General features: G+C 39.8%; 1 protein-coding gene across 3 annotated transcripts in view; it reads left to right on the top strand.

The window, feature by feature from the left end:
- Positions 1–16,488, top strand: part of TNKS (tankyrase) — a 227,012-nt gene that overhangs the window by 198,548 nt on the left and 11,976 nt on the right. For 2 of the 3 annotated variants that reach the window (XM_031669351.1, XM_003902438.5), the window contains exons 21-26: positions 5,599–5,719; positions 7,197–7,294; positions 8,718–8,792; positions 9,677–9,782; positions 10,224–10,410; positions 13,801–13,957. In XM_031669351.1, the coding sequence (XP_031525211.1) occupies positions 5,599–5,719; positions 7,197–7,294; positions 8,718–8,792; positions 9,677–9,782; positions 10,224–10,410; positions 13,801–13,957 (744 nt within the window). Of the gene's footprint in view, positions 1–5,598; positions 5,720–7,196; positions 7,295–8,717; positions 8,793–9,676; positions 9,783–10,223; positions 10,411–13,800; positions 13,958–16,488 lie in introns of those variants that run through there. The other variant, XR_002523692.2, reaches the window with a different exon arrangement.

Genomic DNA, 16,488 nt, shown 5'->3' with positions numbered 1-16,488 from the left:
AATGTTATTTATCTAGCCTTCCATTATAAATAAATGTGATAACCTTTTCCATAACTTTAACCATTAGCATTTTCTCCCATTAACATTCTATATCAGTAACATGTGATGATGGTGCACATACTTGTATAGTGGGGGAGGAGTGAGGGTGCGTGCATTGTACTCGTTTAATTCATATCTGGTTGGCTTAAGCCAGGGGAGCCATTGTTTTCTGACGTGCTTTGACATGCTCATATGTCTCATTGCCTGTGTACCTACTCATGGATGCCAGTGGGGTGTGGAATGTAGGTATTTTATTTCTGGTCCCAGAAAAAAACCTTCTGCACATCATAGCCTCACCTCCTATCTTCACAGTTACTCTCTCGGAAGTCTCTAAACTAAATTGTCTTGTTTCCCATAGATACTTTGCCAAGTTCTATGTTAAATAATATATACCTGTATCCTTTCTAGTTAATTATAGTACCCATGTGACCTTGGCCCTTCCTTTATAACATAGCTTTCTACCTATGAACATAGGTAGAACACTTTTTCTATGGGAAAGACAGATTTTATTTACACTGCAATTCCTGGAACATAAATGCTATCACTTGGAAGACTGCTTGTGGACATCTTTATGGTTAACCTGTGTGTTTTCATGGAAAATGACCAGATAAATTTTGATTTCAAATTCTTGAAGATAAAAGCATGGCCTCCAGTAATTCATTGTGAACTTGATTATAAAGTTAGTACTTATTACTACTACTGTACCATACAACCTTTTAAGCCCAAGCAAGAGAAAGGTCTTTTTCATTCAAACTAATTTTCTCTCCCCACCCAAAGTAAAATGACTCTTAGAAGCTAGAGGTAGCTCTTTTTGCAGTGACCTTTGCTTTATGTGCAAGATGACTTTAACTGACACGTGGATAGTCTTTATTCTTAATATTATAATTTTATTTTAATGTATACTAGATAGAAATAACTAGCCCAACAAGCTTGTGATTTCCTCGGTATAATAACTAAGTCAAGATTTTAAAAAAGGAGCAAGTTAATTTAAATATGATTTTCAGAAAAAAATGTCTAACAGCTGATAGGAGTATATCTAAAATCCCTGAATCTTGAAGCAGCATGTCTAAAATCCAGCTAACCTGCTTTCCATCCCGATATTTCTATTTTTTTGATACAATAGTCTCATAGTTCCCCATCTGCAGAATTTTGGAATAATCTTTAATTATTCATTCTTTTATTTTAACCATTTCTATTTACCAGGCCCTGTAAATAGAGTTCTCCAGTTGCTTTCAGATTCATCCCTTCCATGCCATTTTATCTTCATCTTGTTCCCAGTCGCTTTCCCTTCCAAATCTGCCCTTCATAATGCCAACAGTCTCATCCTCCTAAAATACAACATTGATCGTATTACTCTGCTGAAAAGACTTCCCAGGGCCTTTGGTATACTTTTTTTTTTTTTTTTTTGAGATGGAGTCTTGCTCTGTCTCCCAGGCTGGAATGCAGTGGCCCGATCTCAGCTCACTGCAACCCCTGCCTCCCAGGTTCACGCGATTTTCCTGCCTCAGCCTCCTGAGTAGCCGGGACTACAGGTGCGCACCACCATGCCCGGCTAATTTTTGTATTTTTAGTAGAGATGGGGTTTCACCATGTTGGTCAGGCTGGTCTCGAACTCCTGACCTCATAATCTGCCCACCTCGGCCTCCCAAAGTGCTGGGATTACAGGCATGAGCCACTACACCTGGCCAGCCTTTGGTATACTTCTAAACCCCTTAATTTGATAGATAAGGCCCTTTAAGATCCTCTCTGTGCCTGCTGCTCTGCCGTTCCCTCCTTTTAATCCTTGATACATATTCTCCTGTCACCATTTTGAACTACAGTACTTAAGTTCCCTCAAATACTCTGTATTCTTTTAACTGATTTTCCCTTTGCACATGCTATTCCCTCTGTCTTAAGCACACTTTCTTCCTTCCCCTGCCTGATGAACTCCTGCTGCTTAGCTGAATTATGACCTTCTTCTGAGAACCTTTCCTCATCTCCTTCCTGCTCCTTCCTTCTCAGCCCTCCTTGCAGCCCTGACCAAACAGGCCACCTTCACGAGAGTTCTCTTAGGGATTCTTTAAGACATTAACCCATTTTATGTGTGTTTGTTATCTCGAGTAAATAACATGAACTCTGGTTGGCACTCTATTTCATGGCCCCACTCTTTTACTATCAGTTATTTGGACCAACAATGTAACTTTCCAACTATAATTGGTTGTTTTAGAATTAAATGAAATGTTTACTTTTTAAAGAAATATATAGCATAAAGAAGGTACTCATTAAACATTTTTTATGTGAATGAGCTGACATAGATCAAATTCCTTAGCTTTTCATTTAAGGTTTTTCAGTGGCCACTGCCTGATAAATATGCAGACAAATTGGACACCATGTAACTCAGTACAACTAAATTTAATGTTTAATCATTTTCGCCTTCTAGTCATCCTTTTAAAGAATAGACACAGGGAAAAGACAGATACAGCTATACATCTCAGCTCTTCTGTGTACTGTTTTCATGACTTCTCTCAGTACCAGTGACCTCATAATACATTAATAGTACTTCATTATCCATCATCGTAAGGATTAAATGAGGTAATGTAAATAAAGTGCTTTGAGCTGTGAGTGGATGGTGGTTGGATGATGAATGGTTGGATGGAATTGCAGTAATAATGTATATTTATATTCAGTTGCAAGTATAGAAAGTTGTCCCATTCCCTTTTTGTTTTTCAGATTCCACAGGTTAATAGCTTTTCATCTCTTCTATCCTTCAGGATAGCCTAATAAGCATTGTCTTTTTTTTTCTTTAGTTATGTATTTTCATATTCATTCCTTTTGTGTGACTGTATCTAATTGGATAAATGCCAAGATAGCATGGGTAGATCACCTGTCTACTGCTGTGTAACAAATTACCCAAAACTTAATGGCTTAAAATAAGAAACATGTATTATCCCACAGTTTCTGTAGGTCAAGAATCTAAGCATGGCTTAGTTGGGTGCCTCTGGCTCAAAGTCTTTCCCGAAGCTGCAGTAAACTGTCCGATAGGTCTGCAGTCTCACCTGGGGACTCACCTGGCAAGGGCGGGGACCCGCTTTCAAGCTCGCTCACAGTGTTGGTTGACTGGCCTCGATTCCTCACCTGTCGGCGTCTCCACAGAGTGACCTTATGGAGTATTACTTACCTGTTGCTGCTTGATAAATTACCGCAAACTCAGCAGCTCGAAACAGCACACATTTTGTGAGTCAGGACTCTATGCACAGCTTAGTTGTGTCCTTGGCTTCATGATCTCTCACAAGGCTACAGAGCATTAGCCAGGGCCAGTATCTCATCTAAAGACTCCACTGGAGAAGGATCCCCTTCCACATTCTCACACGATTACTGGCAGGATTCAGTCCCTTGCAGTCTGTTGGACTGAAGCCCTCAGTTCCTGCCATGTGGGCCTCTATAACATGGTTTCTTGCACTATCAAAGCCAGCAAGAGAAAAAGGATCTGCTAGTCACCTCTCATCACCATTGCTGTATTTGCTTGGTTAGAAGCAAGTCACTAGGCAAGCCTGCACTCCAGGGGAGGGGAACACACAGGATGTGGTGTAAGAAGGTGGGAATCATTGAGTGTCTGCCATAGCATGGCGGCCAGGTCTTCTAGGGTGAGCAGTCCAAAGAGTGAGCGCCCAAGATGGAAGCCACAATCTATCACCTAATGTAGAAAGTAATTTCCCATCACTTCTGCTGTATCATATGTGTTAGAAGTGAATTGGTAAGTCTGTCTCACACAGGGAAGGGATTACAGGGAAGACACAAATGCCAGGAGGTAGGAGACCACTTGCCACATTCGGTGTGAGAGCTCCTCTCAGCCTTGCCTTCTAAACTAAGTGACTTGCTATCAGTCTCTTCAGGTTGTTTTGTTGGTTCGGTTTGGGTTTTTTGTATTCATTTTATGATTGGAGCTATAAAATGAATAAATATATTAAATAGTCTCCATTATTCCTCTAGAACATTGTAGAGAATATTGTGTTCTGCTGGCCTGGTGTCTGCGTCCTCCAGATACACACTATATGTATCAATTCAGAAAAGTCTGAGGATTCTTTGAATTGAAGTTACCACATAGATATGAGACCCTTGGTTTTAAAGTGAAGTTAGTTTGGAATATTTAGAAGAAAAAAAATGGGACATCAATAACATAGTTTCCAAATTATATTAAAATCATGTCTAGCTAAGAATGTAAAGGCTCCTATTATTCTGTAAACTATTCCATCTCAAAGATGTGTATTTCAAAACTGGGTTTTTTGGTTTTGTTTTGTTTTGTTTTAAAGCTCTGCTGAAACCTTTCTTTTGGGTGATTGGAAGTAAATTGCCTGCTTTGTGCAATGCAGCAATTATTGCTTAAATGGCCACTTAGAAGCAATATAGAAAATTATTTCCAAAGAATGAGTGATGTATGCTCATTTCACTGGAAAGATCAAACTCATATTTTATTCTGACAAAAAAATCAGCAGAGGTCCAGGCCTAATTTGTCAGTTTTTTAAATGTTACTTGAAAGTTAAAAGTGGAAAAAAGCGATCTTGTTTGAGTTGGAAAAGGAGTGTCTGTAAAAGAATTTCTTGGTTTTCCAAGGAAGGGGAAAATCAAAGACTAATCTTGTAGACTGGTATTTGGATTGTCACAAGGCCAGCTTCGTCAAGGCTGGAAAGTTGCATGTTCAGACTTCAAGAAATGTGGCTACCCAAGTTCATCCTGTGTGTTCAGAACATAGCCACTGGGTGGTAGTAGAGTCCCAGCTACTTTAGTCCATAAGGGAATTAGGTGATTTTGAGCCAACTAATCCTCTCCATTTTACAGGGATAAATAACCGAAAGTTAAAAACTAACCAAAAATTAAAAACCACTATGTTGTATAAAAACAGAATGTATTTTAAGCAGAAGGGATTAAGTCTGAGAATTTATGAGAGAGCTTAAAAACCATCTACTCTTTCCTTATCCAAATTGGAATTTTAAAATGTAGCCTCTCTTTAAAACAGTTTGTAATCTAACTAAATACTTGAGATGTCAATCTCACTGCTTTTTAAGGCAGTCTGTCCCAGGCTTGAGTATTTCTTAGCACTGAGAAGTTCTTCCTTATCTATCGTCTGAAAACTGCTCTCTCCTTTTCCTGAGCTCTGTTTACTTGCGCTGAATGCCTCTCCCTTTCCCCCACCATTCATTTATACTCCCTGCTGGATATTGGGATCTGGTGTTTCCCATTTTCAAGCTATTGATTCCTCCTCTATCTGGAGGCAAGCAGTAGATGATAGAACAAAATCATCTAAAGGAAATATAGCGATGATCTTCTTGTATTTCTATAGTATTATTTCTCCCTTTTTAATTCTCATGGACAAAAAGCAAATCAAGGAGTACTTCAAGTAAGCAAAAAAGCTGATGAGACTATCAAGACAACTTTAAAAAGATTGTAAGCTCATGTTTGTAAAGGAAACAAAATAATTTTATTAATTTGCATGGTACTCATAGCATTGTAGACAATTGGAAAAGCTTTTGTCCTCTGAAGAACTGTTAAAGATTTCACAAGTAATTTTGTTTCATTTTTCAGATTACACTAGATGTGTTGGCTGATATGGGTCATGAAGAGTTGAAAGAAATAGGCATCAATGCATATGGGCACCGCCACAAATTAATCAAAGGAGTAGAAAGACTTTTAGGTGGACAACAAGGTAAGCTATTCAGAAAGAAAACAAATTTCAGAGATCAGTGGTACAAGGTAAGTGTTGGGGCTGACAGTTGAACTCAGCCTGTCTGACCCCAGAACCATACACTGAACTATTGTACCTCCTGTCCCTTCCCCATCTCAGTTATTGGCCTCGTGCTCCCTGTAGCTGGAAAAATCTGAGTCAGTCTTCCCTCTCTCCCAGCACTTTGTATCCTCAGTTTCTCTGGAATCTCTGTACTTCTGTCCTTTCCCATGACTGTCACTTGATCCAAGCCACCATTCTGTCTCCTGGACTATCCCAACCACTTGGTTTGTCTCCAGCCTTTACATTTGCTTCCTTCCAGTACCTTCTCTACAATGTGAACACAGTCTTTTCAAAATGATTATATGATCATATCACTCCCTTGCTTAAATCCCTTTAATAGAATCCTGTTGCCTTTAGGATAGAATTGAACATTCCTAACATGGCTTTTCACAATCTAACCTTTCTTAACTTGAACCATCCTCCCCCCACATGACTGTCATCTTTGCCTTTTTCCATTCTACTTTGCTGTTACAAGCCTTTTTACCTTCTGTTTTTATTCATTTCTCTATTTGTTAGAAGCACTTTCACTATAGGAAAGCAAGGAAAGAGAATCTACAGACCTAATCAGATTACAAGAGTGATGTGAAATTCAAACTGGAAGATTTTGTGCTTGAGTCTTGCTTATTTATCTGTATTTTAGTTCATCCATGAAACTAACAAAGATAATGTATTTTAAAGCAATTGTAAGTGGCTATTTCAAGCCATCTTAGAAGAGTTTTTAGAGGATAATTTTATATTTTAGATCTGACTATATTGTGATGTCAGTGCATGTTTTTCTTTTGTGTCAGATATAGCTTCATGTATGTTCATGATAGAGTTTAATTCAACAAATATTTGTTGAACTCTGCAGTGTGTACAAGAAGCTCTATAACAATAGATAAAATTGGGCCAGGCACGGTGGCTCACGCTTGTAATCCCAGCAGTTTGGGAGACCGAGGCGGGCAGATCACGAGGTCAGGAGATTGAGACCATCCTGGCTAACATGGTGAAACCCCGTCTCTACTAAACAAAATACAAAAAATTAGCCAGGTGTGGTGGTGGGTTCCTGTAGTCCCAGCTACTAGGGAGGCTAAGGCAGGAGAATGGCGTGAACCTGGGAGGCGGAGCTTGCAGTGAGCAGAGATCGGGCCACTGCACTCCAGCCTGGGCGACAGAGCGAGACTCCATCTCAAAGAAAAAAAAAAAAGAACAGATAAAATTGATCCTCAAACATTTTATTGTTTTTTCTCCTGTCCTTGAGTATATTTGTTTAAAGTAACCAAATTTATCAGGTTCAAATTGCAAATAGTTTAGGTTTGTTCCAAAATGTCAATTATTTATTATGAATCCTTTTTTCTAAAATAGAGCCTAAGTAGTGCAGACTTTTGTTTTATATGTTAATTTTTCTCTCCTACAGGCACCAATCCTTATTTGACTTTTCACTGTGTTAATCAGGGGACGATTTTGCTGGATCTTGCTCCAGAAGATAAAGAATATCAGTCAGTGGAAGAAGAGGTAATATACATCAGAAATCTTTCATTTGCTTTTCTTGAAATCTGTGGATAAACCTGTTTTTCTGGAAGAAACCTTGTCTTACATTGCCTTGTGGTCACGTGCCTATTAATCAGTCTCTCTCAGCCACTGTGGTAGAATATTGCCAAAATTAAAATATGACAGCACCACATGGTTTTCACATCAAAGCCTGGGTTTTCTAATGCACGGGGCCCATCTGTCTTTTTATTCTGGAGATTTTCTTGAAATTCATGCAAAATAAGGAGCCTATTAGAACTGTTTTCTTATATTGTTATAGTGCCACCTAAGAATGACATAGAATGAAAAACTCTTGCTTCATAGAGAGCAAATATGTTCTCATCCTTGTTTTTATGCAGTTATAAATGTGACGGTAAAATAATATGCCTAATCGTCACGTGTGCTTCTGGGTCTGCCTCATTATTCTGCATAACATTTCATTTCTCCAGTCACAGTTTTTCTGAGCCCCTATGAAGGCTGTTTGTGTGACCCTCTTGGTGGTCAGAAGCCAGTGAGACTCCCACTCCACTGACGTTTTATGCATAAACAAACAGCCTAATACCATTGTTATAAGTAAAATTCGTGTTTTTTTTTTTAATTAGTACTCATTTTATTTTCATTCCCAGGCTAGGAACTTGCATTAGGTAACTCAGGACCATGGCCCCAGGGCTGTATTTCAGCTCATACTTAGTGGTCCAGTGTCTTACTACCTAATTCTTCTCTTAGCAGTTAGTACATTTTGATAATAATGTCAAAAATGTAGTGACTCTTCACAAGTGGAGCAGTAAGGAAGAGAATTCATTCTATTGAGTTAATTCTCTGAGAAATTTAGATCTTTAAAACATTTTTCTTTTCCACAATTATTTTTAATTTAGAGAGTAGTCAGAAGAAAGTTACTCCCTTTAGTAGTACCTTATAGTCAAATTCCCCTGGTCTGTGTAAATATACTTAGAGATCGATCCCAAGCTGAAGACTGTTGAGATAATATGGAATATTTCACCTACAGAACAAATATTTATTTTTTAAAAATTGTTTATTTTTAGCATTTGTTAATTGAACGTAAGGAGTTTTTGTTTGACTTAATCAGAGTGTTAGTTCTTCTTCTCAATAAGGTAAGATAGTAATTGTAGATGACTTAATGTGATTTTTTATGTTTCCCCATTGTGTTTACAGAAAACTTTCAGAACTTTTATTTAAAAGTAAACAGAAAGTGCATAAATTTAATATTTATGTTTGAAATTATTTTCTCACCAGAAATACTTATCCACTAAACTTATTCATTAATTTGTAGTGAACTCCTTTTATTAATACCGAATTTTAGACTCATCAATGAAACAATAAAATTGGAAGAAATGTCTAGAATTACACACTGGGATGTTTTTATAAAATTAGTTATTTTGTTCTATAGATGCAAAGTACAATTCGAGAACACAGAGATGGTGGTAATGCTGGCGGCATCTTCAACAGATACAATGTCATTCGAGTAAGTTTTTGAAGTTTCATGGTGAAAACTGGATTGCAAGGCTTGCTGAAAAATCAAATCTAGACAATGAAAAAAGTTCATTAAGTCATACTTTCAAATTGTGAAAGATAATTCATCACCTATTGCCCTGAAGTCAGATACCACTCTTCTCACTACGATATCTCTAACTCCCCAAGACAATACGTCACTAAAAATAGAGACATTCTGAAAACACCAAAGCTACAAACAGGAGGCTAAATCAGCTTGTACTAGTGATACGTACATGGGTATTTGTCTCCCTGCTTATCCACAAATACAGGCCATAGCTAACAATAATGTTTTTTATTATTTGAAAGTTGCATCGAAGTCCTGGATCTTCAGTCTTATTGAACCAGTAATTACCCGAGAATACATATATCTCTTAATATCAGTATCTTAATTTTAAATTTGGAACAGATGACTCAAGCTTTTTACAAAGTGGTCTCATGAAGATGAATAAAATCTGTAGATAACTGGTTTAACCCTTTGAGTTAACAGACCTGTGAAAGTTATACTGGTACACATCAGAATAACCCAGGGAACTTTTTAAAAAAAAATACAGATTTATACGTCCCCATCTCCTAAACTTTATTAAGTCTGGGGAGGAGCCTAAATATAACCTTTTTACCTTTTTTTTTTTTTTTAAATCCTGATTTAGAGGTAACAGCCAGGTCTGGTATAAAATAACAAAAACTGTAACTGAAAATTATGTCAGTATTTTCTGAATTACACTGACACGGTAGCTTTATCACTTTTACATTTAAGCAAAATACAAAAGGACCTTCCTAAAAGGGAAACATACTTTTCATTTTAAATCATAAATGCACATTTCACTGATAATGTTTCTTTCTTCTTCATCCTTAAAGATTCAAAAAGTTGTCAACAAGAAGTTGAGGGAGCGGTTCTGCCACCGACAGAAGGAAGTGTCTGAGGAGAATCACAACCATCACAATGAGCGCATGTTGTTTCATGGTGAGCAGCATGGCCGTGATGGTGGACGTCTCCCTGGGCCTTTGCAGGAGTCAGTAAAATGAAAAACCTATGTTAAATTGACTATAATAGGGTTGTATTAAAAATGGCTTGTTTTGATTATTTTGTTCAAATAATTACTTCTTGGTACCAGCTTTCTAACGTATCACACATTAGTACAGACTTTTCAGTGCATTTACAATGAAAATAATTGAGCTAAAATTATTTTAGAACTTAAATTGCAAATTGAGCCACCTAGTGAATCATTTTTGTTGTAATTTAGTACTAGTACATTATTATGTATAATAGGGCTCCTTAGGAACTACTTTTCATTTATACACTATTCATTTCTTAATATTAACCTGCCCAGTGCAAACAGTTTGCAGGTAATTGAGCTTCTAGAAAAGTGTTCAAAAATGAGTCTTTCTATCTTCGTATTTCTAGGTTCTCCTTTCATTAATGCCATTATTCATAAAGGGTTTGATGAGCGACATGCATACATAGGAGGAATGTTTGGAGCTGGGATTTATTTTGCTGAAAACTCCTCAAAAAGCAACCAATATGTTTATGGAATTGGAGGAGGAACAGGCTGCCCTACACACAAAGACAGGTCGTGCTATATATGTCACAGGTAAGCATCTTGCTATTAGTGTAACGTTTGCCACCCCCAGGTCATGAACCAAATTGGGTTTTTTGTTTGTTATGGGATGGAGTCTTGCTCTTGTGGCCCAGGCTAGAGTGCGATGGCACAATCTCAGCTCACTGCAACTTCCGCCTCTCGGGTTCAAGTGATTCTCCGGCCTCAGCCTCCCCAGAGCTGGGATTACAGGCGCCTGCCACCACGCCTGGCTAATTTTTGTAATTTTAGTAGAGATGGGGTTTTGCCATGTTGGCCAGACTGGTCTCAAACTCCTGACCTTGTGATCTGCCTGCCTCGACCTCCCAAAGCGCTGGGATTACAGGCATGAGGCACCATGCCCAGCCCCAGATTGTTTTATCAGGCTCTGCAGAAGTCACAGGTTATCCTCAGTCTTGCATCCCAGGAAATCCCGTTGGTTCTGGGAATGGGTGAGAACAGCTGATCAGCCTCTTCCCTAACAGCAGTAACAACAGAGCAGATAAGCCGGGGTAAAAACCAGGTACATGTCCTCCAGTCATGGGTTATAATAAAACACCTGCGTCTTGGCTTTCTCCCTAGGGTTCACTTTTCTTGCTTTGTAATCATAGTAGGTTAAGGCTAAGGATGAGTTCTGTAGAACAAAGAACCACTAGCTCTAGTCACATTTGAACAAAGACGCGCTTCTATGAAAAGGTAGATTCTTTAATTTACTTCTGATGTCGCTGACGATGATGTTGTTTTAAGGCAGGATACATAATTAGTGTTGGCAACTTAAAATATCAACTTTGGAATCAATAGCAAACAAATGAACATTGGCCATGTTAATAGGCTTTTAAAACTCAAAAATTGGAGAGAATAATGGTATGCTCTCTCTGATGTCAGTGGTGAAAAAAATACTGTCCCTTTCCTTGGCAATGAAAAAACACAAAATAATTATACTGTGCAAAGATTGGGATTTATTACATTTCTCTGTAAAGTTACCAAATGCATTATTTTTATCAAGCCAGGTTAATATTTTGTAATTTGGTTAAGACCTTAAAAAGACCCAAATAATTTTAGAACAAGGATCTCTGAGGGAAAAAAAAGAGCCCCAATAACTTTGAAATTGTGATTATTGACCTTAAAACTTATCTCTCAGTTGTGTTTTGAAAAAATTATTGCCATCAGCCATTCTGAGTTGGATGACATATGTCTAGAAGGAAACTTCCTCCCATTAAGACCTCTGTGATTAAGAATACAGAGAAATTTTCAGCTGGGTATGGTGGCTCATGCCTGTAATCCCAGCACTTTGGGAGGCCCAGGCAGGTGAATCACAAGGTCAGGAGATCAAGACCACTCTGGCTAACACGGTGAAACCCCAGCTCTACTAAAAATACAAAAAAAAAAATTAGCCGAGCGTGGTGGCAGGTGCCTGTAATCGCAGCCACTGGGGAGGCTGAGGCAGGAGAACGGCGTGAACCCAGGAGGCAGAGGTTGCCGTGAGCTGAGATTGCGCCACTGCACTCCAGCCTGGGGGACAGAGTGAGACTCCGTCTCAAAAGAAAAAGGAATACAGAGAAATTTTCGAGTATATATATAGCATGTAAAAATTTTTTTTTTATGCTTCAAACTTAATTCCTCTGGAGACAAAAATGAACCTAAATAAGCAATAAAGTGAACCTCAGTGAAGATTTAACAATCACTTATTAAAATTAGACACACAAGTTTAAGTCTTAGCCAGGATTTCTAGAAAACAGACCCTAAAGCAAAAGCATGTGACTAGTATTTGATTGGCCAGCGCAGCCCCAGGGAAGCAGGAATGAGGGCCCTAAAAGAATTGAAGTGGAGAAGACAGCAGAGCAACCACAGTGAGGTGCCTTAATGAGTTGGCCACAGTCTCATAGTGAAGGCAGTCAATTGCTCAGTCCATGAAGCATCTCCAGAGAGACTGTATGAACTACGGCATCTCACAACAGTAGTATATCAGTGAGAGAAAGAGATGAATTTGTCTGCTGGCTCCTGTCTTGCATTTGCCAAAATTTGCCCCCAGGGCTAATTGGCACCCCTACCATTTAGGCTGCTGCATCTGCAGAATGCACCACAATGCACCAGGCAAGCCAGTGAGCAGACTTGAGCCAGCTCTCTACTTGCCCATCTGCAGCTGCAGCTCACGGCTGGCTGAGCAGGTCTCACCTCACCTCCTGCCTCAGCAGCAACAGGGGATCCCTGGGGCAGAAGCAGAAGCCTGTCAGGTTCAGCTTTGTGTGACATAATAGACTAGGAGCACACAGAATCCAATGACAACATACCACTGCCACAAATGTAGAGATGGAGCACAAAAAAGCCTCCTTCTGATAGAGAGCAAAGCCCTTTCCTCTGGGACCTGCAGGAGAATATAGTAGACCAGGCCGGCATCCCAGAGGATCATCACTAGCATCCAACTCAAAAAGCCAGTCCGGGTAAGACCCAGTTATCCTGGATCCAGCACAAATTTTAGTTGACTCAAAATAAAATCTCTGGTTATAACACAAAGATTATATTCCATTACTAAAAACAATTTGATTGCATTATAACTGTTTACATTTAACGGTGTTATCAATTGTACTAATTTGTAAAAATATTTATTGCTTATATTAGAGATTAGCAGACATTTTCTTTAAGGGATATATAATAATCATTTTAGATTTTGCAGGCCATACAATCCCTGTCACAGTAACTCAATTCTGCCCTTGTAGTGCAAAAGCAGCCATGGGCTATATGTAAATGCATGTATGGCTGTGTTCCAGTAACACGGTATTTACAGAAACAGGTGGCAGGCTGGCTTGACCCATGGGCTATAGTTTGCTAACCCCTAGTATATATAATAGACTTTCTTCCCAGTCAGCCTTTCTTTCCCTGTAATACTTAATATCTGCTCTAATTCATGTTCCGCCCAGACTAATGTGATTTTCAGCCGTACATTTAAGCTAAGTACTTTTGTTCATGATCCACTTTTTTTATTACTATTTATCTCATCCCAGTTTCTACTTTTTTCCACGTAATGAATAAACCCAATCTTAATTTCAGGTGTTGTTTCCATCAGCTTATTTTCTTCACTGTCCACCTCCCTATCCATGCAAGAGCTCAGGTTTTCTCTGTTTTTCTTCCCTTTTTCCACCAGGCAAAACTTACTGGCAGGCATTTTCTAAGGCCGATTGCTAAGCCATAGCAAAACTACCTTAAACTTTTCAGTGTAACTGTTGAGTCTGATAACTGTTTATAGTAAATCATTATATCAAATTCCATTCCTACTCATACATCTGAAAATGACATTTAAATTAGCTTGCCTTATGTTAAATTTTTAAAAAATTAATAGACCTAGCAGTTCTATTATTGTAAGATTTAAAGCTTCCTTCAAAGCATTGTTTTTTTCTTCTTCCTTAGACAAATGCTCTTCTGTAGAGTGACCCTTGGGAAATCCTTTCTGCAGTTTAGCACCATGAAAATGGCCCACGCGCCGCCAGGGCACCACTCAGTCATTGGTCGACCGAGCGTCAATGGGCTGGCATATGCTGAGTACGTCATCTACAGAGGAGAACAGGTATGTTACTCATCAAGCAAGCATAACCACGTTCACAAACATGTCAACAGAGCACAGAGACCGTGTAAGACTTGAGAAAATCTTTCCATGAAATATCCACCACACGGTGTGCTAGTATTAATTACTTCAGATACAAAATAAAGGTATCAAAATAATTCTTTGACATCAACTTTTTACATAAAACCCATTAGTAGCTGTCCGCCACATAACACAGGCTTGTTCACACACGTGAACAAGAGGGCAGCGGAGAAACAAAGGCTTGGGCCCTCGTGCTGTTGGGAGGCCTGCGGCTGGGAGCGGATGTCTTGTGCCACTTCCTGCACAGCATGCCAGGGCGGCTGCTATCAGTGGGTCTGCATGAGTGTACACGCCACAGGATTGGTCCAAAACCAAAACCAATTTGTCTGAATGTAACTGAACTTCAAATGAATACTGTAACTACGCTAAAAGAAAAAATAAAGAAGGAAATAACTAAATATACGTAACCTATGAAAACAGTATTTTACACTATGCCTTCAGTCATGGGCAGGGTAGGGAATGCTGTTGGGGGAAGACTGACAAAGGAATCCTGAACTCCTTTTAGTAAATCTGTTGATGGTGATACTGTGGGCAAAACAGTGAAACTCTTAGGTATATTATAGGATTGAGCACATGAATGGATGTGTTGATGTATTGATTTGAGGAGCCAAAGTTCTCACAGTAGAAGAAGGGACATACAAATATGGAATGGAGAAGGTAAGAAAGACTCAAAGGATGAACTGAAATTAGAAGTATTACTATGATCTCATGATTTCTAACGTGTATGTGTGTGTGTACACCCATGTAAATTTATGGGTAAGTATCAATATAAACATCAAACATGTGTATGTGTATGAGAGAGACAGAGAAACCAAGGAAGGGAGGGAAGGAGAGAGAGACAGACAAGAAGGAAGGGAGGGAGAGAAGAGAGGAAGGAAAGAAGTGAGGGAGGGGGAGAGAGAGAAAGGAAGGAAGGAAGAGGGAGGAAGGGAGGGAGGAGAGTGGAAGAAAAGGAAGGAAAGGAGAGAGAAGAAGGAGAGAAGGAAATGGAGGAGACCATGGAAGGATGGAAGGAAGGGAGAGGAATGAAGGAAAGTGCCAGAGAGGAATGAAGGAGAAGGAAGAGAAATAATGAAGAGGGAGGAAAGAGGGATTTGAAGGGATGGAGGAAGGAAGGAGGAAGGGAGAAAGAGGAAGGAAGGAAGGAACGGAAGGGAAGGAGGAAAGGAGGGAGGAAGGAAGAAGGAAAGGAGGGGGAAGGAAGGAAGGGAGGAAGGGGAATGAAGAGGGAGGAAGGAGAGGAACAGAATGGAAGGAGGGAGGAAGGAGAGAAGGAAGGAGGAGGAAAGGGAGAAAGGAGAAGGAAGGAGGAAGAGGAAAGGAGGGAAGAAGGGAGGGGAGGGAATGGAAGGAAGGGGAAGGAGGGGTGGAGATAGAAAGGAGAAGGAATGGAGGAAGGAAAGGAGGAATGGAAGGAAACGATGAAGATGATGACCGATGAATGCAGCATGATCAAGAAATGCATTTAACGATCAGATCTTGAAATGATGATGGAAGAATGGAAATGATGATGTGATGTGGGCGGATTGCCTGATGGACAGATGGGAAATGAAACGATGATGGAACATAATGATACAATGATAAGTTCAAAATGATGAAATGATGAAATGAAAATGATGTGATGATGGAGAGCCGGTGATGAATGACAGGAGGATGATGGAGATGTTATGAATGAATGAGGGGATATTTCAAAGACACGAGAGGAGACAAATAATGGAACGAGAAAAGGAGGGAATGAGGAAAGAGGAATGGATGGACAGGAAGGAGTGGAGGAAGGAGGCACGAAGGAGGAGAGTGAACGGAAGATGGTGAGATGAAATGGAGGGAAAGAATGAAGGATGGAAAGAGACTAATGAAAGGAGGGAGGAAGGGAGGCAGGGAGAGAGACAAGAAAGGAGGGAGGGAGAGGGGAAGGAAGGATGGGAGAGAGGAAGACAGGGAGAGAGGGAAGGAGGGAGGAAGGGAGGGAGAAAGAGGGAGGAAGGAAGGAAGAAGGAAGGAGAGGAAGGAAGAGAGGAAGATGGAAAGAAAGAAGGAATGGAGGAAGGAGAGAGAAGAAGGGGAGGAAGAGAGAGGAATGGAAGGATGAAGGGAGGGAAGGGAGATGGAGGGAGGAAGGGTGAAGGAAGGAGGAAAGAGGGGGAAGGAATGGAGGAAGGAGGAAGGAAGGGAATGATGGAGATGAATGAGTGGAGATGAATGAAGGAGGAAAAGATATATCATGGAGGGAAGAATGGAATGGAATGAGGAGGAGGAATGAAGGAGAAAGGAGAGGAGGAGGAGGAAGGAAGGGAGAAACAGTGAGAAAGAGGAAGAAAGGGGAGAAAGGAGGAAGGAATGGAGGAAAGGAGGGAGACAAGAAGAGAGGAAAGAAAGGAGGGGGGAAGGAAGGGAAGGACATGAAGGAAGGAAGGTGGAAGGAGGGGAATGGAAGGAAAGGAAGGAAGGAAGGG

Source organism: Papio anubis, chromosome 8, assembly GCF_008728515.1.
Source record: "Papio anubis isolate 15944 chromosome 8, Panubis1.0, whole genome shotgun sequence".
In the NCBI taxonomy this organism is placed as follows: domain Eukaryota; kingdom Metazoa; phylum Chordata; class Mammalia; order Primates; family Cercopithecidae; genus Papio; species Papio anubis.
This window is presented reverse-complemented; position numbering and strand designations above follow the sequence as displayed.